This window comes from Anas platyrhynchos, chromosome 1, assembly GCF_047663525.1.
Source record: "Anas platyrhynchos isolate ZD024472 breed Pekin duck chromosome 1, IASCAAS_PekinDuck_T2T, whole genome shotgun sequence".
NCBI lineage: Eukaryota > Metazoa > Chordata > Aves > Anseriformes > Anatidae > Anas > Anas platyrhynchos.
The window spans coordinates 45,580,499-45,602,590 of NC_092587.1; the positions used below are offsets into that span (position 1 = coordinate 45,580,499).

Below are 22,092 nucleotides of genomic sequence, written 5' to 3' on the forward strand. Positions count from 1 at the left end.
CATTAAAAAAGGAATGAACAAACAAATAGTATGAGCTCACCATGGCAACTCAAAACTCTTGAGTAATTTTATGTGGACTTCTGTTAATCTGTCACTAGGAGTGGAGTGAGGGAAAGAGAGCTGTGTGTTTTTCACAATAGCACTTTACCAAGGATATTACCCCACTTCCCAACTGTTTGTTGCAACAGGCATATTAGCATAGAACTGTATCCCAAAATCGTGTTTGTATGCTGGATTGCAATCTTCCAGAACACCTTTGCACGAGTTCTGGTTTTTGTTTGATTTGCAAGTTGATAAGGAATGTCCACTTCTTACCAGCTGAGATGGTTTGGCATAATAAATTGCAAATGTCAATCAGCCTCTGATTCATTTCCTAATTTGCCACATACAGATTAATGGCATCTTGATGAGCTATTTCACTCTGATATTGTCTTCTGTCTGTTCACAACCTTCAATAAATATGAAAGATCAGGTCTGCCCTAGACAAAGCAAGGCGAATGTAGAACAGATAAAGAGGATGATTAAAGTACAAAGTACTGGTCTAGATGAAGGAGGACTCTCAGGGAGCTGGTACAACATTGCCAACAGGAGGCTTCACCTTTATGGAAAGTGACAGATAGTACAAATTAGACCAAAAAGCTAAAATAAGTGAACTTAGTAGCTGTGTTTGCATAGTGTATGGGAGGAGAAGAGGAATTTTGCTGCTAAGGAGGCGAGGAAGGAGATAATTACAATAATCAAAATGGGAGACAAAGAGCTCCTGAATGTAGCTGTCGGGATAGAAAGAAAGGACAAAAGTTGGATGATTGCTGCACTGCCAGATGATTAAAGTGATGTTGTCATATTTGTGAATGTTTTGCCTAGATATGAGCATATGTGGGGTATATTGCTTGTTATTCTGATGGATGTATGTACTGCAGCTTCTGTGCAGTCACTGTCATGCTTTGTGTGCATTGAAATTGTATTTTATGAAAAGAGTCGGTTGAGATCTATTGTAGAGAAACGCAGGTATGTGCTTTGCTGTCTTTTTGGCAGGGATGCCATTTCGTTTTCCACTCAGAGACATGCAAATCAGATTAGTGTCTTCCTTCAGACTTTGTAATATTTTTCAGAATGTTTTATCATTTAAGCTTTCATTTTTAAGAAGTGTCTAGGCTTCTGGGTAAAAGAAGCTTTCTCCAGGATAAATTGACACTTGACATCATCTTGAATCTCTTGTCATTTGATACTGAGAGATGCAATATTCCTCTCCGTTATATGGAAGGGTGGGGTTCTCTTCAAAACTTAATTAGAGGTTTTAGCCTTCACAGTACAGGACACTAATTGCAGAATGTGGTTGGATCTGTAGCTTTGAAAGTTATGTTGGCAAAAATGGAGCCTTGTTTGATTCAGGAAGAAATGAGATGTGATAAAGGGACTCTCCATTTTTTTTCTTTTAAGCTATTATTTGTTTGCTGTCTAGCATTACCACCACCTTTTTTTTTTTTCTTTTAGATACAGTCTGTGTTTTCAAGCTTAAATCTCCTTTTTTTTTTTTTTTTTTTTTTTTTTTTAATTTCCTTTCAAGGATACAAAACCATTGCTGCTGCTTTTTTTTTCAGCTGCTCTCGTGATCTTTTTGGATGGTATTTCTAGACCTTTCGATGTGCTTGCACCATCATTCTATGTGCTGGTATTTCTTCATATTTAACTGTATCTGAACTTAGGTTTTCCTCTCAAGAACATGTTTGATTGATCTCTATGATCACATGCAGAAATTACCATGACTGAGTGTTCTCTGAACTTCATCTACATTATTTATCTACGGTTGTTTTGTATATAATAGTTTTCTCTGTAATTGCCTCCCACCTTAAAGAATTCAAATCAGCTCTGAGATATGTCAGACTTATTTTTCTTCCTCTCTCTCTCTCTTTTTTTCTTTTTTCCTTTTTTTTTTTTTTTAGTAAATTTAATCTGTAAACTAATCAATAAGCTTTCTGCAGAGAATTTACGTCTATCCCAAATATTTTCACAATCATTCAGCAAGAAGTATCTTAGCTGCATGTCTCACATTGAAGGCACACAAAGGTAGAATAGCATAAAAGAAAAATAGCTTTATACAAAGATATAAACTGTAGGTAAGAGAACCTGGCACTAAGGGAATGTAGAATTAACCTCAGTGCTAATTCATGTGTAAAGCAGGTTGCAGTAGAAACCACATTGGAGGAAGTGCAGACAGTTAGAAATATAACTGATATAACATCAGACTGGCAGGCCTGGAGAGCTGCAGGGGTATCTCATGTCACGAATATAACAGCAAGAAGGTAAGAGAGAGAGTGAAATATTCCTAAATAACAACAAATTGCAGAAAAGAAGTAGTTCTACAAAAAACACTGCGCTGTAAATTTTTACAGCTGGGAAGGACAGGGAGAGGTGAGGCAGAGCTGAATGGGGCACATCAGATGGATGTGTTAAACATGAATATTTTGGGAAATCCTTGATTACATGACTGGTCATTTTAAGTATAGCAAACTTGCTTCATTCTCTTCCCATAGTACTAAGGAAAAAGAGAGTTTTTATCATTCTTGCAATAAACTGCAGAACTCTGCAGTTCTTGCATCCTTGCAATAAACTGTGGAATTTTGTAACTACAAAGCAGCTATTTCAAAAGCCCAGAACACAGTCAGATCAAGAAAAAGTCAAATATTTGGATAAGTACCTATTGTTTAACTGAAGTATTTTGTCAGAAGTAGAAAAGAGCGCTGTTCTTGCAATGCAATGTAACTCCAACTGCATCTTCATTTTTGTTTCAGAAGTCTACAGAACAAATGAAGAAAGTGCCAACCATTGTCCTGTCTGTCTCGTACAAAGGAGTCAAATTTATTGATGCAACAAATAAGGTGTGTGCAATCATTGAATATCAGCTTTTTGTCCTCACAAATAGGAATATTTATGAGGCTGGCTCTGTAAGAGCTCCAGGCCATAGAGGGGACAGATTTGCACTTTGTGTTTCCTTCCTTTTTCTCTTCTCTTCTTTTCTCTTCTCTCCAAAATGAGAGTAATCTTATTGTCACTCTCCAGAAACACTGTCTGGAGGACAAGTGAGGAACACTTAATGGCTCAGTTGGAGAACATTGTGTCCGGCCTTCTGCTGTTAAAAGGCAAGCTCACCACAACAGACATTTGGCAAGGGGCCTCCACAGAATCCTTAACCATGTTCTTCCCTATGCAATTCCTTAAATAAGCAAGAACTATATACATATTTGTTGGTCTATATAATTTTTGGCTAAAAATAAGAATGTAAAGATGTTTCAATAAACAATGAAGATGCAAGGATTTATCCAGGGCCAGACATTGTAAAAATAAGAAACATGAGCTGTGAGTGTACTTTTCAAATGTTAGAGCCTCTCTGACAGCTATGTTCCTAGAAGTAGCCATTTGACTCACTGAGCTGCAGCAGCTTCTTCACAGTTATAATTCCATATTTTGTTCATCTTCCTGTGTGACAACGCTCCTGTGCTTTGCTTCTTACATTTCAAAATACGGACAATATATCTCCCCTTTAAAAAAAAAAAAAAAAAGGCAGAAATTGAGAGATTGGGGAACTCAGTGATGGACAGAACAACGGGTTATTGCTTAGCTAAAGTAAAATGTAAAATCCCTGTAAGCCGGAGTAAAATAATGCATGGATTTCTCTTCTGATGTTTAAGATGGCAAGAAAATGCAATTCATACTGATGCATGCATATGAATAGAAATGATTTTTTTTTTCCTGTTATGTGACTAAAATGCACTACACAATATAAAAAGTAAGTCAGGGAACCCAGCTTCCTGACCAGGTTAATAATATATATAACTGCTTTGTGTTGCTGAGCATTCAGATCACACCATACATCTAACCCAGTATCCTTCAAACTTAACAAAGCAGTCAGTTTTTAAAGGTGTGTAACTAGAACTGGGTTTTAAGTGAAGGGACAAAAGCAGGTTTGTGATCTTCTGCTATAGTTTGGAAGCCACATGCAGGGTTAGAAGACAGCATGAAAGAAAAATAGATATTAAATTAGTATTATGTCAGGTATGGCATATTGGCTAGAGCAGAGAGGCCAGGGATTCCTGTCAGCTTCTTTTTCTTCCATTGAATCAAAATGGAGCTTCTGCAACCCTCATATCCTTTATGTTCTCTAATGTGCAGGGCATAAATCAGGACATTGTAATGCTATTAACTATAACTTGGATAAGGCTGTATTCAGCCCTTAAATCTCCTCTATAGTGTAAGGGACATTACTGTAATGTCCTTAGGTTAAAAAAAAAATAATAAAAAATCAAGAGAACACAAGGAGCTTCCAGTACAGTGCCTCTTGTCTTGTGTATGAAGGAAATTTGAAGTAAATTGGGCAAATTTTATTAGATGCCTCTAGTTCAATCCCACTGAAAATTATGCGAGTAGTGCAATAGATGTACTTGATCAAGATAATGCCACAGTCCTGTGTGTTTGCTCAAGTAGTAGAATGCTTTCTCTTCAGTTCAAAATCTGCACTGCCTTTCCCTTCTGTAAAAGCCAGGTAATAGCCTGCAACCCTCCCAGGAACGTTGTTATCAGCCTTGTCCACAGTGTGCTGTACCCAATTCCTTCAAGACCCAAAACAGATTAGCACTAAGGTGAGATCCTATTCAGACTTGTACTGATGAGCTTATAGTTGACAGCACTGGACACCAGTTAGAAATAAATGCATACTTTTAAATGACAAAAATAGCTAGCAGTTATGTGCTTGAAAACTCAGCTCTCATGGCTGTTCATCCTTTTTCTTTATGCCACCAAGCTAAGAATTTGTATTCTGAGTTACAGCAGGCAAAGCTTCAGGTAACAAAGGGGCTCTGACCTCATTCCACTAAAGCTATTTCAGTGACGCCTTGAAGCTTGGCATGACACCGCTTTGACATGACACCATTTCTTTGCAAGTGAGGCCAGCAAGAAATTGCTGCTTAGAAAAAAAGGCCGACTTTCAGAAATTTCTCGTGGATCAGAGCTAACCCTAACTTCAGGATAATTTCTGCAAGAAGGGGGATTGCCTGACACAAGGTAGGCAAGCAAAGGGAAGGTTGCTTATCAAAAACTTGATCTCTCAGGGGTATTTCCTTGGCAGAAGCAGAACTGACTTTCACCTTCCCTTCTTTTTTTCAGAAGCTCTGGAGGTTGCTCTCAACAAAATGAGTAACAATTTTAGAACAACAATTTTTCATTGTCGGTCAGTGCCAGAGGAGTGCACCCAGAAGAGCAAACTGGTTCATAGTCTTACAATTTCTGTAGACTAAAACTATAGGTCTACTGGAGTAGTGACCCTAGGAAATAGTAAATGCATGCACTGAAAACATTGTTAACTTGGAAAGGAGATCACAGAGCATAATCCTGTAGAAGCTAGGGAAAAGCCTATTTCACTACTAATTTTCATCCACAAGATTTATTTTAGGCACACCTTATTTTATTCAAAACAAAGTCGATATGGGTATGTTTCCAAACTTCACTTGGTTTAATGTTAAAATAAGCTCTAAAGCACAAACCCCTGTGTCAACCCCAGATCACCTAGGAAAAGTTTCAGCATGGCAGAGCTTTCAGCCGGTTGCTTTGTGAATCGTGATTTAACATAAGTATTTCACATGATTTTAACACCTTCCAAGCATTAATTCTTTCTGCTTATTAAACTACAATGTTGACGCTACAACATCAATGACAATATATTACAGCTATATCTGTAATCTTAAAGGGATATCTAAATCCCCGGTTTTGGTATAATTATAATTCTCATCAAAATCTTTACTGAGGGTAAAAGTTACCAATTTGAGAACAAAGGAAATAAAATGCTTAAAGTAACATAAAAAGTCAATGGTCGTTAAGCAGAGATTATACATGTCATTATGAACTGGCATATATTGAAACATAAGTAATGTTTTTGTAATTTTTATGAATAATGCATTAAACAGAAATAACCAAGTATCTTGCAACAATTTAAGATTAAGAGGATTATTTTGTGTCTTTGGTAAGTGTTTCCTTATCATGTTTTTTTCTGTAATTTGAAATTTTGAATGCTTTTTATTAAGATTTTTCCCAACCCGTCATTTCTTCAATTAGATATATTAATACGTCTTTTAGAAAACTTGACACCTACATACAAGTGGGAAAGTTGCCACTTAGCAAATGAAAGAAGATATGGGAAAGCATCCTAAGTAACTTAGTTGTACATAATTCTTGTTCTTAGAAAAAAAAAAAAAAAAAAAAAAAGAAAAAAAAAAAAAGAGGAGGAGAGGAGATGAGTTGGAAAGAAAAAAAAAAAAAGGTGAGGGAAAAACAGAGATACTCAGAGATTGTTTTAACTTGAACAGATGCCACTAAGGCAACAGTGAAACGTAGAGCTGTGAGGGACTGTGACACTACAGATGTCATGTGTTCTTTGGTGCAATAGAGATGTCATACTGCAGCAGGCTTGTTCTCTTTCTTTGTTATTTTTTTGTTTGTTTGCTTTGTGGAAAAGCCATAGCCACAGTCAGGAGGGCCACAATTCAGAAGATCACATATGATGAGTCGTTCTTCTGTTAAATTATTTGAAACGTGTATGTTGATGAAGGAAGGCCTAATCATAAGCCACTATGCAGTATCTTCTTCTCTGGCTTCATGGTTCCTTTGGCCTGAACACAATACTTACATATCAGTAATTTATGTAATGAATATTCATAATTTTCTTCAAAGCTCTAGACAGTTTTTTATTTATTTATTTCATCAGACAGCCACTCCCCACCTCTACCTCAGTTGTATGCTGCAGTTCACATTGGCTGTTGCAAGTAGCGTTGCTAGGTGCATGAAGAGTTTAATATTTCTAAATCTCTTACAGGATGCTGTTGTTGCTAAGTGGAGAAGAGTTGCCAGATCCTTCTATAGTTAAACTTCTTACTAAGCAGAAACCTTTCAAGAGCTCGGGGTTTTAATTATAAATGATGATGCTTTGTTTTCTTTTCTTGAAAGAATGTATCTAAATTTTATCAAACACCACATGCAAAAAAAAAAAAAAAAAAAAAAAAGGATATTGAGCCTGTTGGGTTTCAACAGATCCTTTCCTGAAAACCATGTAGCCTGAAAAGCCATGTAGTCTGAAACTGTATTTACAGCCTTATGCCAGAAAGATGTCTTTTTGGCAAAAATACTGCATAAACTGTATAAAACCCAAGCAAAATCATAGGGAAGACCATAGAATGCACTTGTTGCCTACCAGCTTTTTGACAATATTAGTTATTGTTGGAGAAGATCAAAACTGAAATGAAATGTATAAGCTCACACATGGAGCGTATTAAATCTCTTCTTAGTAAGAAACTTCTGAAATACTTCAGAACAGTAAATGAATGTAAATACAAATCTAACAGCAAGATTTTGCAGCTTTTACATGTAATTCCTAAATTGTTTGATTTTTTTTTTGAACAGAATATTATTGCTGAGCATGAAATCCGTAACATTTCCTGTGCTGCACAAGACCCTGAAGACCTTTCTACATTTGCATACATCACTAAAGACTTGAAGACAAATCACCACTACTGCCACGTATTCACTGCATTTGATGTGGTCAGTTTATGAAAGATACTTCCTTTAATAGTGCTTTGTAATAGTTATAGTTCTTTAATTCTGTTAAATCATTTTCAGGATATATAGTGATTAATAGAAGGTACTGTTCATTTATCACATGAAAATACTAATCTACTATGAGGTAGTAAAATAACATCTATGGAGAAAAATAAGGATTTTCTTTGATACTATCTTATTTCATATCTGAAATAATTCACCTATGTAATTACAGATTTTTACTGTAACTTTAGTGCATAGCACAAGAGAAATTTGAAATGCTATTGAAACAAAAATCATTCAAAAACATTAGTATAGTACAACATGTATGAATTCTTTAAACATGTTTATAAGTGAGTCTTGACAAACAATTCTTCTAATCTATGCTACAGCTTTCCAAGAAATTCACAAAAAGCACTTTTGGCCACCCAGTCTGAAATTTCAGAATGTAGCAGATAAATCAGAACTGAATCAATATTCGTTACATTCAGTGCTTAGTCCTGCCGAAAGTCTGACTCAAGAAGTAGCTTAAAATAAGTTTGCATTTTAGACTATGTTCCACTGCCTGAAAAGTCAAGGAAGGACTGGTTTGGTGAGTTCCAGCTTTTTGGCTTTTACCCTCATCAGTCTCTCCAAACCAACCAACAAAGGGTGAGAGGGAAAATCACTTTATTGTGGAGTGGAAACATCCCACGTTCACAATGTGGATGTGGTCTGCTTTTTGGACAGAGATCAGATGTTATCCCAGTAAGTGATTTCTTTGGATTTCTTAGCCCAACTGCTCCACGGGTTTCAATGTTTAGCTGAATTAGTCCCAATAACGCAAACATCTTTCTAAGTATTTCTTAAACCTTTCGGTATTGTATTGAATAACCTGGTAAACCGAAACTTCTGCAAACGTACAGGGAAAATATGAAGTTTTATTCTTACTTCAAACAGACAACCAAAAAAAAAACTTAGATCTGAGAAAGAGGAGACCACACAGAGAGCTAACTACATATCTCTAGAGGTCCTAGGAATATTTGGCTACCACACTAAATCTCATAGATTTGAAACATCTGTGGTAACAGAGATATGGGCAGAACACTGTCATTTTATGTTCCTGTGTAAAAAGTTACACCTGTAACCATCATCAGATTATTATGGTCCCTCTGTTCTCTTATGCTCTCTGTCATGGAAGTGGGAGTTTTAGTTTAAGAAATAATCCAGATATGGAGTTTGGAGAAAAATTATTCTGACACCACCTTTTCCTTTTGAAAGCAGATTGCATTTATTTGGAAATCAGTCTCAAAACTCTTATTTCAGTTAAAAACAAATAGTTTCCAAATACCATGTCTTCATTTATAGGTCTAATAATCACAGACCCGGGTAAAATTCATTTTCCAGAATAGTGATCCAGAAATAATTCTAACATTTTGCTTACTTCCCATACCTTAGGAGGAGCATTTAATACCCCAAGCACTTTAATGTTTCCATATTGCTTAAAATAGCTATTTAATGTCTAACTGTCGTAGTTTTTTTTCTCCTATATAATCCTCAGTCGGGCGTTATCTACTGAAATATTCTTTTTGTGTATGTGTGTTGTTTTATGTTTCAGGATCTAACATTTCTTATGGAAGTACAAGCTCCGTGAAAAAAAAAAAAAAATCTAATCTAAATATTCAGAACATAAGAATACAGTAATTTAAATTTTCTATTTAAGTCCAGCCTTTATGGAGCCTGATCTTACAGTTTGCTAATAGAAACAGTCCTGTCATTTTTTTAGTAGATAGAAATCCAACCATGGTAAGAAAAGTAAAGTTCAAAATGGTAAAACCCACAATAAAGTATAAAAAAAGATGCATCTTATATATATTATGGTAATATAATATACAGTATTAGATGATTTTTTTTCACTCTCTTAGGTCCTTCAACTCCCCAGGAAATGTGGGGAATAGCTTTTTTTTTTTTTTTTTCCCAAATAGGAAAGTATTTTAGTGTAACATGTCAACTACCAGCATTACTGATGCTATTTAGAAGTGACTGTACATTCAACTTCTCTACTCAGAGTTATAATGCTATAATCAAAATTGGAAAAAACATCAGACTTGCTTGAAGAATATTGAAGGACACAAGGCTTGGGGAGAAGAGGATTTATTGAGCGATATTTGAAACCCACTTCACTCATTCACTCAGAAAAAACAACCCTAAATCTACCAGTGAGGGATTCCTACTGGAGAAATAAGCCATCATAACAGTCCCTGTGCCAAAGTTCAGTTCATATATGGGAGACATCCAAAGTAATTTCAGTCAGGTATTCTTTCATTGTGCAACACACCAATTAATAGAAAATAATCTGCATAAACTGGAACAGTATCTGCTTTTGTTCATGCAAAGGGCCTGACTAGTGCTCTGCATAACCCAAAGACTTTCCTTTTCTGTATTCTTCTGTCCTTCATTGCACAGATTAAGCTGGATAAGCATTGGAAACTGCTAGTATACATATATAGCAGAGATGAAAAAACATGTTTTCAGGTCTCAAAGTTCTCTTTATTGCCTTCTTCCAGTGGATTTGGAGACTGAAATTTGTTTTGGAAGTTGTTATTTGTTCACATGACCATCCAGGTACAATCAACATAGCATCTGCTTGTCCTTGGAACAGAACACTTCCTTCCTTTCCAAATCCTAGAGATGGCATGCACAGATGCTATCCTCTCAGGGGCACATTAGGCAGAATGTGTGAAAGCATTTTAATTTCTCCTCACAACCTTCTTGAGATGGAACACACTCAGGCACAGAGAGCTTTCAGCTCATGAGCAAATGAGTCTCTCCTCTTTGTCTAGTCTATATAGATAGCTTTTGCAGCAGTCTGAAAAGCACAATTTGAAGGCCTGTTTCCATCTTTTTATTGCATACAATATCTCACTGTGCCACATTAGAAGAGAGGGAAGGATTCAGAAGAGTTTGACATACATCATTGCTTTAAATCCACAATGAGAAAGGATCAAGAATTTAAGTTGCATGAGTGCCTGTTCATGAAAACCTCATGCAGCCCAGGAGTCCACAGCTGTTAAAGGCAAATGCCAGGTGTGCTTCTCTCATCATACCAGCTTTGGTGAGCTGAGCTTTCTTCCCCTTGAATGCACAAAGGGTGACGCATTAGAGTGCAGACAAATGCAATGCACGTCCTTTCAGGTGCCCCCAAATGTAAATGTTTTGTGGTCTGGAGGGTAAAGCATCTGTACAGTCAACAGTGTAAACGTACATGTATAACAGCTCTACACCCAAAGAACTCTATTTACTAATAAACAACCTTCCATATTTATCAGGTTTTTATAGTAGAAATCCTTGATGTCAGGCCTTGAAGACCATCATGACTAAGAATTGGGCAAATGATTACATTCCAGGGAATGGAAATTTTGAGCTGGGATAGAATTTTCAGATTTTTCAAGTTAAAATTTCATGTACTGTGTTCGGTTTGGTTTTACCTACTGGAATTTTAAGTTCAGTACATTGCAGAGAGGATCTCCTAATTGACATTCCTACACAGCCGATGAGGTGGGTAGCTCATACCAATTATCTGTGCGATACCAAAGGAAGCTTCTCCAGTAAATTCAGTTTAAAGACCAAATATAACATTGATCATAAAGGGGAAAAAAATCATTGCCTAAAAGCAGAAACCCATCAAATCCTCAGTATATCCAAAGTGTTTTTCAAAAAAAAAAAAAAATCCCTTGCAAGTTACATTTTAGTTTTTGTAGATCAAAAGACAGAAATTAGCAATCTTGCTCTCATTCTTAAAATATTCCTGAAGCCTCAACATAGCTTTATGGAAGCATGAAAATACAACGAAAAAACAGTGCCTGCTGCAACTTATGCAGGAAAAAAAAAAAAAGTAGCAAAACAATTAGCTGTTGTAATTGGTTGGTTGAATTAAAGTGGTTGAAGAATACTGACTCAGACCTTGCACTAAGGAATTGAAATATAACATTACACTGGAAACAAGGCAATTGACCTCAGTTTCTCATAACACACAAATTAAAGGCATTAGCTTTACTTTCCTTCTCTGCCATGCTGAGCAAAGAATGGGCTTGCAGCAGCACTCAGAATCACCATGGTCCTAAAAAGTTTACCTCCTTTCCAAGGAGCTTTGTGGGGTGACGTAAAAGTCAACGTCCTCCATGGTCTACAACTTTTGTTCTAGGCATCTCTTGGGTAGACAGACTTCTTTACTTCCTTTTGTGTTATATGTTTAAAAAATAATAATAATAATAAAATGGTGTGCTCAGTCCATCAGAAGGATTTACATTATGGTTTTTACAGTTGTTGTCTTCCTCCCATATCCTCAAGGGAATCCTGTTCTTACCTCTCCAGTAATAGCCCATCCAATATATGCTAACTCTCATCTTCATATTCCTCCCTTAGTACTACAAGTGAGAAATCTCTCAACCCAAACCTATTTACTTCTGTTGTGTGTGTGTTGTGTTTTTTTTTCCAATTAAAATTCTGCAGATACTTTGTTTGAATTTTAAAAGGTAAAATTCTAAAGCCCTCCATTATATCCAAGTGAAGTGCGCGCTTCACTTCTTCAAAGCTCTATCACAGTACACCATGTGTGACATTTATGCACAAGTTATGGTTCAGTTTATGTTTAGAATAATGAACAGAACAGTACACACTTTGCATTGTTTGCCATATTTCAAATCTGTATTAACTATAGAAACAGCTACATGTTTGCATGCTCTAGGCAGGCCTATTTTTTTTCATTTTACACACTATACAATAAAACAAACCATAGTAGCTTACGACAAGATGCAGGACGCAGACTACATTTCCCATGTCTCAGCATGGCAGACTCTCTGCTTTTCTCTACTCTGATCTCAGAACTGTTCAGTCTGTCTCTCAGGGACCTTTATGTATACCTTCCTGGATAGTGCATTCTCCCATTCCCAATAGTATTACAGTCTGGTTTTTCTCCAAACCTTTATTACACCCTGTTCTGTTGATGTATTCCTTTACCAATAATAATATCCAATGTAGATAATCCCACAGTGATATAGTACACTACTTTACTGTCACAACAGCACATTAAGATGTCGTTAGAATAATATCCTTGCACTACTAATATGTGCAGTCTATTTCAAATAATACTATTCTGTACCTTTTTAACAATTATACTCAATTGGTCTTAATTCTATAACTAGTGTCCTGCTAAAAGGCAGACCACTTTATAACAGTCTCTTTAGCTTTTCATTTATGACTCCACTGGCAAACTGTAACCTCAGTATTTCTCAGTCCTGGCCAGTTTCCTTAAATTAAGAGGGAGACAATTTGGAGACTATTGCTATCAAATCAGACAAACATTTTTATTTGGGAAACTATGTAACTTTGGCTAGCTTGCTGTTGTTAATGCAGTCATAACAGCTGAGAGGATGTCCCAGTGGAGGAGTATAATTGTTTTCTCTCTGACCTAACAAAGGCCAGAGTTGGCACCTTTATAAGAAGCTTCTGTAATGAGCCAAATAGGCTGAATTTAGCCTACACTTTTTCTACAGAGTATAAAGACTCTCATTACAGAGAATGTGTGGGTTATAAAGTACATCATTCAATGTAGTGTGATAACAAAGGGATAGAATTTCTTCATGACTGCAGTGAAACTGTAGTATATGGCATGAAATAAGACACATAGTCTTTTAACTATTTAATGACTGAAGGGCAGATAGTGTATTTCTGCGTGTCTTGCACTGCTTTCTCACTTATTACAAACTCAACAGTTAGACTTGACAAGCTAAAAAGATGCATCACATAAAATTGCTACATCTGAAATTACATCAAAAGCATGTAGGTGTTTTAAGGGCTCACCTAATTTCGAAGCATACAGGAATGCACCCAGCTGTGGGCTACAGATGTTCAGGAAGGAGAGAGTAACTTCTGAATCAAATCCAAGATGTATGAATTACTCTAAGGAGAATGCAGGACATAAGAAAGCAAGCCTGCAGGCTTGTGTTTGCTCTGCAGGTGTTCAAAATATTATTGGAAAGTTTGTAGGAGCCTATAAATAAATATACCAAAACAACCCCACAAACCTGGAGGGGAAAAAAAAAAAAAAAAAAGACTCTCACTTGCAGTTTGGGAGGTCTGAAGTAGAGGAAGGTGGAATGTCAGATACCCACAGCAGTCCAAGATGGGTGAGGTCTCAAGAACAGCAGATACAGGGTGAGGTGGGAAGGGGTGGAGGGGTTAATGACTTGTTTGAAAAAGAGGTGACACCCATCCACCCACCCCTTTTCTCATGTTTAGTGAGATAATGTTTTCAAAGTTTTTTAAAGTAATTATTTTAACTACAGTAGATTACATATAGATTGTCCTTAATCAATGAGAAATCAAATAACAGATGTAAATATTGCAGATATTGTTTTTAATTATTTTCATTAAAATGCATTCTGTAAACAGTACTATGCCACTTCTTATATCTAACAATAACTCCACCTAACTCCAATTTTAAATGTTTTTGTTTTGTTCCAGAATTTAGCTTATGAAATCATTCTTACATTAGGACAAGCATTTGAGGTGGCCTATCAGCTTGCACTACAAGCACGAAAAGGGGGCCATTCTTCAACACTCCCAGAAAGCTTTGAAAATAAACCCTCTAAACCTATTCCAAAACCACGTGTTAGTATTCGGAAGTCAGTGGTAAGTAGAAAGGAGTGGTGCATGCAAAAAAAATAATAATAATAATAACAATAATACTAATAGTAAGCTATACAGTAAGAATTGATGCATGTGTAGAAGCTGTGTAAGTTAACACACCTGTTGAGTCAGAAACTCTCCACGTCTCAGCTGTGCTGCCTCTGCTCATCACGTGGTGGGGTTATGTCACTGCAGTGCAGGAAGCCACTCAGAACTGCCCAATTTGTGTTCCTCTGGTTTAGAAAGTTGCTTGACTAGTGTTGAACATATCTCTTTTCTAATTATTCCAAAGTTTTAATTGATTCAGCCTGATTTCAATGTATTGTCCTCTTTTAAGTGTTGTGTATCACAGCCAATGCATACATTTAAAACTATTCAGTTCCATGGACTTCCTGGAGCCTGTGTCAAGAAATAAAATCAGCACTAAACCTATCTTTGTTACACAATCACTGCATGTGCAAATCAGTATCTCAAAAATGTTGATGTTTGATTTGGGTATGATTGCCAGATGATGAAACCTAATCAAATTGCAAATCCAAATCAATCTACAGTGATCTTCTTGTCACACCAAACAACTTCGTTTCTTTCTTTTTTTTTCTTTTTTTTCTTTTTTTTTTTTTTTGACCCTCCACAGAACCTCCTGTTTCAGAACAGGGTTTCAATACCCTTTTCAATATCTTCTTTGGAATCCCAAATTCCTAAAAATCCTAGGTGATCAGAGCAACATATTGATTTTCTTTATATTTTCTTGTCATCCTAGAGTGCGCAGCTGACAGCGAAACACTCTTTTATGATACAGCTATTCAAAAATTACAAAAATTATTTTAATTCAAGTGAGCGTAGCATGATCATGTAGTTGACTACATAGTGTATCATATTCATTGGCTATAAAGGAGAACCATACTCTGTGATATTTAATTCTGGGATGAGGGGAAGGGGATATATATACATGAACGTGTACATATGACCATACACTTTCTTGTTCATCACCATAGGATTTTAAGAAAGAACATTTCCTGATGCTATCATCTGTCTCAGTACTGAAAGGACTTTGCAGGATCAAATGTTGCTTTAAATGTAGCATTAACAAGCTTTGATGCGCTAGAGCTTAGGGATCAGCACTGCTCTGATCTAAACTGTAAATCAGGGCAACCATCAGTAGGTAGACGGGAATACGGACCACTGCAGACTACTGCTGTAGACATTAGAACAGGGCTTTATTGATAAAGGTTTTGTGGTGTTTTCTAGTATTTATTTTTTTTTAAGAAAAAACTTCTACTAGAAATGCTGTGTGCAGAGATGGTAACCCATCTGTTTATCTGCATTTTTTTTTTTTAAAGCAAATAGATCCATCTGAACAAAAGACTCTTGCGAATCTACCATGGATTGTTGAACCTGGACAAGAAGCCAAAAGAGGCATTAATACCAAGTATGAAACTACAATTTTCTGATACAAAACTCTCCCCCTGTTCCTTGTTGTGCCTTGCACTCCAAGCAGTCACAGCACAGCCTTTCCTTTACGGCAACGTTTCAATCCAGCAGAGAGGAAGACTGCACTGTATGAGTGGCCTTGTAACTAACGAAAAAGGCTGATAGTCATTTCTGGTGATCTTCTTCCTGCAGCACTGACAGAAGAATGACACTATATGAAGACTTTTAAAATTACAGTCCACAAGAGGAGTGAGAAACATTATTTTTCACACAGTTCTCCCTTGTGACTTTGCCACAGTGCTTTCTTTGATTTCTTATTTTAGAATTCTACTTTTTAAAAAAACAAAAGGTCTCCTAACTAACACTAATGCTGCCTACAAGTAGGATATTTGATTGGTTTTTTATTTAAATCTTGGCAGTTTTTAATTGAAATAGAACCAGAATTAATAAATAGAGTATTTGTGAAACCACTGAATTCATTAATAATTGCTGTGTTGAATAAAGAACTCATTAAAGTGACAAGAAATTAGGTACCCTGATTTCTGTGTGCGCTGGTTTTATATGTAATCATTGGTGTCCTTTGATCCTCTACAGAAATAGGAACTTCTTGAATTGTAACAAAGGATCAGAGTTTTATGAATGGATAGAAAAAAAGTATTAATAATGCACAGAAAACCTTTATTAGATATTTTTATGGAAGAGAAAAACTATGGGAAAGCATATGAGTATTTATGGAAAGGAAGCCAGATTAATTATGACAAATATTGTTTATTTTAAAGTTGATTAAACCATTGCTATTGCAGCATTATGAAAATTATAAAAGTTGTAGCATCAGTGCACTGGATGTTCCGTGTGATCAGTCTGGAATGCAAGTGGAATGAATGGTCATTCTACTACACCTACATAATAGTTTATGCAGTTTGACATTGCTATAGCCATGAATTCTACTAGTATTTTTTAAAATAATCTCAGTGGTTCTAAAACAAAATCAAAACTCTGGATTTTGCTATCAAGATTTCTGTCACAGAAAACTTGTTTGGAAGATTGTTGATAAAATTATACTGCAAAACATTTTCTAAATAAAAATGGTGAGAAAAAGAAAAAAATTCCAAAGTAATAAAAATGTTTTCATGGAACAAAATGGTTAAGCATTTGCTTAATATTTGATTAAATAATATTTACTTACATTTTCTTTAAAGTGTTTTAATTTTTTTAATGTCTGTGGAGTATTTGTATAATACCATGATGTATATTTATGTAGAACTGAAATTATAACAGTACAAATATCACTATAGGAGAAAAATGGCATTTTAACGTATATTGTTCTATCCAGTCAAATTGTGAATCATTTTGAAGTTCATTATAGAGATATTGATAAATTGTGTGGTTGTCTTAACGTTTTTTTAATTATTATTTCATATCCAGCTGAGATTTTCAGTTAGAATGGTCAGTTGGTAAATTCCAAAAATGGATAACTGAACTTGGTTTAAACCTGATAATTGTATATGGTTTAGTTAAACCTAATCATAGCGCTGAGTGATGACATACTTTTAATACAGTATTCAATTTACTTGAACAAAATAGTTCCTTGTACATATTTTGCCTATTCACTGTTGATATGTACGTAGTCAACTGGCAGTAAAAAACTAACACTAAAAATATGGTACCAAAAGGAAAATTGTATAGGAGAACAGTAAATAGTAGCCTCACTGCAACAAAAATTATGTAAATATGCTTGGGCTTCCAGTTATAAATTTTGTAATTTTGTCATTTATTTATATCCTATAAAAGCACACAAAATAAAATGAAGTTGTACAGTCACAGGACGTTGTGCGTCATTTTATCATTGCTAAATGAAACAAGGGGCTGAGCCAAGGGATACTGAAGTCAGGGAAATGTCCTCCCTTCCCTTCCCCCAATTTCACTGGGCTTTCGATCCTGTCCCACGCAAACTCAGGCATTGCTGTGGAGACAGCTTTATTTTAGAATACAGATTTTGTTTACAGATGGTAAACAGCTCATACTTTAAAGCCCTTAATTAACTGTTGTTTTTTTCGGTGCACTATTCAACTGCTGACTTTCCATATTTAATCGCATACTCTTAAGAGTTGCAGGGGAAGTTATGTTAAAATGAATACACTTCAGACACCAAAAGTATTAAAATGTCCAGATTTTCAGGCTACAAAACTGGGTAGCTGAGTGACCCCTACAATTAAAGGAAAAGGCAGGAGCTGTAACACAACCCTAAAATATAAGGGAAGTGAAGCAACAGGAAAGATGGCAACTTGGAGGAGAAATTTGATCCTGGTTTATCAAAGAGATATCAAACAGGTGAAGTGGCACAGCAAGCAGCTGGACTTGTTTGGGAGAGATAATAAGGGGCAAAAGCAACTGAGGATGGCTAGCAAGACTGATGTAAGATGAGATGGATGAAAGACTGTTAGGACAGGAAATGAGTATGAAGAGTATAGTTTGGGGGGACAGTGAGTCAGTGAATGACTGGAGCCCCCACAGCAGACATAAATTGAAACTGGAAGGAAACATAAGAGTTAACGGGCATAAGGTACTTCTGTATTTGCAGAAACTTGGGATTTTAGAGGAAACATTTTCCTGCACTAACTAATTAGTCCAAAAAGGACTAACTGATTTTACATAAGCCCACTGGAAGCAAATTGATGGGGTCCCCTCTGTCATGGGACAATGGATCAGCATTCCTTTCTTCAGAGCCAAAGAGAACTTCTGTGAACACAGGACACAAATCTGCACTAAGCCAAAGCAGTTACTACTTGAACATTAGTCCTTTTTGTGAACACATGACTTTTTTTTTTTTTTAAGTCTGTAGGATGCTGGCATTTTATAGGAAGTAAGGAGGCAATGGTCAATCTTAAAAGTGAAGGTAGAAAAAAAAAGCCAGACACCTCCAAAAGATCAGGAAGTGAGGAAGATTGCTTTTCCTGCTCTCTACTCAAGGTAAGAGGGAAGCAGAGGCAATCAAGGAGAGTACATGAAGAAACTGGAGCATCTACATGTTGTGAGCACAGGAGTTAATTGCAACAACTGCCTTACAGTGGGAGGGTGGAGTACTGGCAAAAAAATGAGAGATGATAAAAGGATTGCATTTGACATGAGATGATACGGAAATTGGAATCAAAGTGAGGTAAGTGTCGGTGACAAAAGATTGTGAACATTATTTGGGTAGTGAAATCTCTATTATACAAGGCAAGAAGCTGCTGGGAGAATTCATAAGGACTGGACGACATCAGGAGGTAACAAGGGGGGAATCCTGTGTTGTGGAGCTGGAAGGTTTTCTGAAGCAGTTGTTGCTTTTGAGACTGGCCATGCTGACTATTCCAACCTGGCCTGGCATTTATTAAATGCCAAAGGAGCTACTGCTCACCACTGACAGGAGGGGGCATACCGCAAATCTGGTTTTGGTGGTCTGCCAGCATATATAGGAGAGGCTGCTTCTCCTGCAGAACCCGAGCACTACACAGCTTTTAGTTTCTACCCATCTCAGCATCAAAAACTGGGATAGCCATAAGATGGTGACCACTTAAAAGAGAATTAGATGGTCGTGAAAAAGGTTGTGTCAGTCCTTTGCAAAGACAACAGCATGATAGACAGCTAATAAGCTTTCATGTCCAAAGATGACATAGTTTATAGTTTCCGTTCTAGATTAAAAGTTTGTGTTATGTGCAGACTCTCATCTAATTTTGCCCTAGATTTCTTTCAATGTATTCTGTTCATCTATCCTGTTTCACACTTCACTGGAGGATGATGTCTAAGATGTCAACAAGACAACAGTCTAGAAATAGTAACCTTAACTGTCTCCAAACTATAAGCCCAAACAATTGACTCCACACTGTGTGGCAGTGACAAACGTAAGTGAAAGACAAGGCATAAGGATCAGAGACAATATTTAAATGAAGGCATGTACCTAAGAAAACATATATCCATTTTCTCATGTAAAAAGACCACATGAAGAAAGTGAAAGAATATATAAGAGGAATGGGAAAATTCTAGAAGAATGGAAGAAGAAAGGATTCGAAACCAGGGGAGCATAGGGGAATATTGTTCAGGCTGAACTGTTTCTCTGAAATGGTTTAGAGCTCTGTAACTTCTTTACTAAAGTATCATAGTTAATGTTCCTGGCCGTACCTCTATCCAGTCCACCCTGATTCTAGTTAGCTTTCATACCTGTGAGCTCATAACCCAGCTAGATGGAGGCTATGGTCTATGGTTCTTGCCGTGCAGGAAGGATGCGTCCCAAATGCTGGAAAGGGAAGCTGCACCTCCATAATTGACTCCCTCTCCTGTGCAATACCACAAGCAAATTTGTCATCAGTCCTATTTACCATGCATATGTATTCACTACTGCCACTCTTCTGCTGTGGAAGTCAGTTACGCAGCTATCTTTGAGAATGTGGGTACGGGTTATGTTGCAACAAATGGACAGAAAAAGATGTGATCAATATGTAAACCGAACAAAGTTCTCGCTCTCTCCTGTCCTTGTTCTTGCCACCAAGTGTATGGAAAACTGTTCTTTCTATCAATCAAAAAAAAAAAAATCTGAATTCAAAACACTTTCTGTTTAAGGAGTAATTGAGGGCCTTAGACTACTTTCTCACATACAGTTAGAGATTATAGAATAACAAAATGGTTGCCCCATCCAGCCTGGTCTTGAACACTTCCAGAGATGGGGCATCCACAGCTTCTCTGAGCAGCCTGTGCCAGTGCCTCTCCACCCTTGTAGTAAATAATTTTTTCCTGATACCTAAAATAATCCAGCCTCTTTTAGTTTAAAGCCATTACTCCCTGTCCTATCATTATACTCCCTGATAAAAAGTCCATCCACAGATTTCTTGTAGCAAAGACCACTATAAGTTATCCCCAGATCCCTCTCTTCTTCAGGCTGAGCAACCTTAACACCCTCGGCCTGGATATTTGACATAATAAGCCATTTAATTAGAAGCTACATGACTTTTTGTCATTTTTTATATATAACTACCTTCAAATCATTAGAACTGCTTAGATTCTCCAGATCCTTTTCCAAAGCTAAATTTATTCCAATAATAAATCAATTAAAAAAAAAAAGAAGAAGAAGAAAAAGAAAAAAAGAAAAAATATATATTTATGCACAATGTTAATGGTGGTCAATGACAGAGAGAACATGTCCACATTTCAAGGCAATATATTTGTTATCATCTCCTCTAAAAAAGTATTAGAAAGACCAGAAATCCAGTGAGACAAATCATTTTCCAATATGGGGGATATCCAAGGAACATTAAGTTTATCCTATAGTGACACCATGAGGAAAAAAGAAGTAGACTACACTGATTTTAAAGATATAGTAGATGCAATGCAATCTTCACTCTTTTGCCTTTGGTTATTAGATAATGATAATTGCTATCCTGCAGAATTAAGGGCTTGGGCATGACCTAAGCAAAAATATCCGAATGTATGCAAATGAGGCTAGCACTACTTATTCCTTGAGTTTATGTTGAAAAAAAAAAAAAAAAAAGATTAATATACTGTTACTTGCTGTCTTGAAGATGAAGTTACAGACTATCTGAACAATTTTGCATTAGAATTGAATTAAATCTACTGATGCATCCAGGTGATGATGTATATGATTAGAAGTTAATTCTAAAAGATGCTAGATCAGTCACTATGACCATCCCTGTATCACAACCTTTATGTTTCACGCAGCTATACTTAAACAAAACTTCAAAAATTACCTAGGCCAAAAGCCTTAATCATAGAAAATTAAACTGATTGCTACAAAAAGTAAAGACAGGAGACTACTAACATGCCACCCTTATCCCCAGCTTTTGATATGGCAGTAAAGCACTTCAGTGAGAAGTTCCTAAGTAATTCCAGCTGCTAGTGCACATCTTCTGTTCCCTGTGCTACAGAAAAAGATGGGAAAAAATATCCCTGCCAATCTGTTTTTGTAGAAGACTGCTACCCAGCCAGAAGTCTTGGATGGTGGTCTGCAAAGAGACTACACCAGCAGGAAAAAAAAAGGAAAAGAAAAAAAAAAAAAAGAAAAAAAAAGAACAGCTGTTGCACCTGAAGGCATGGCTCTACTGTGTTAAATACTGCACTTCCTAAAGCAGCCAATATCAAAGGAAGGTGAGAGGTTAAGAAGCAAAATTATACATTGCAAGAAATAATTTTTTCCTGACCCACAGACTAACAACAGAAGCTCTAAGTCTCGGTACTTCATTACAATCACTGTTCTAGCACAGACTACACAGAACTCAGGCAAGGAACATGATCAGATGGTCTCAGGTTCATCTGTGCACCTATTTTTGGGTGAGACATGCAAAGCAAGGCAATAAAGATCTTAGCTGTATAATAATCCATAACTTTAGAAGCAGAATCCATAACTACAGAACAGATGGGAGC

General features: G+C 36.4%; 1 protein-coding gene and 1 long non-coding RNA gene across 10 annotated transcripts in view; one reads left to right on the forward strand and one right to left on the reverse strand.

Annotated features, from left to right (window-relative positions):
* ANKS1B (ankyrin repeat and sterile alpha motif domain containing 1B) overlaps positions 1 to 17,502 on the forward strand; it is a 439,567-nt gene extending 422,065 nt beyond the window's left edge. For 8 of the 9 annotated variants that reach the window (XM_038180703.2, XM_038180684.2, XM_027452496.3 and 5 more), the window contains 4 exons: positions 2,793 to 2,879; positions 7,447 to 7,584; positions 14,086 to 14,253; positions 15,591 to 17,502. In XM_038180703.2, coding sequence (XP_038036631.1) covers positions 2,793 to 2,879; positions 7,447 to 7,584; positions 14,086 to 14,253; positions 15,591 to 15,701 — 504 coding nt within the window. In that variant the 3' untranslated portion in view covers positions 15,702 to 17,502. The remainder of the gene's footprint in view (positions 1 to 2,792; positions 2,880 to 7,446; positions 7,585 to 14,085; positions 14,254 to 15,590) is intronic. The other variant, XM_038180699.2, reaches the window with a different exon arrangement.
* On the reverse strand, positions 8,942 to 13,776 carry LOC113842896 (uncharacterized). The gene is made up of 3 exons (XR_005266498.2): positions 13,734 to 13,776; positions 13,423 to 13,521; positions 8,942 to 10,695 (listed from the first exon to the last, which is right to left on the reverse strand). It is a non-coding gene; the product is annotated as an uncharacterized lncRNA (long non-coding RNA).
* Positions 17,503 to 22,092: the final 4,590 nt, after the last annotated feature.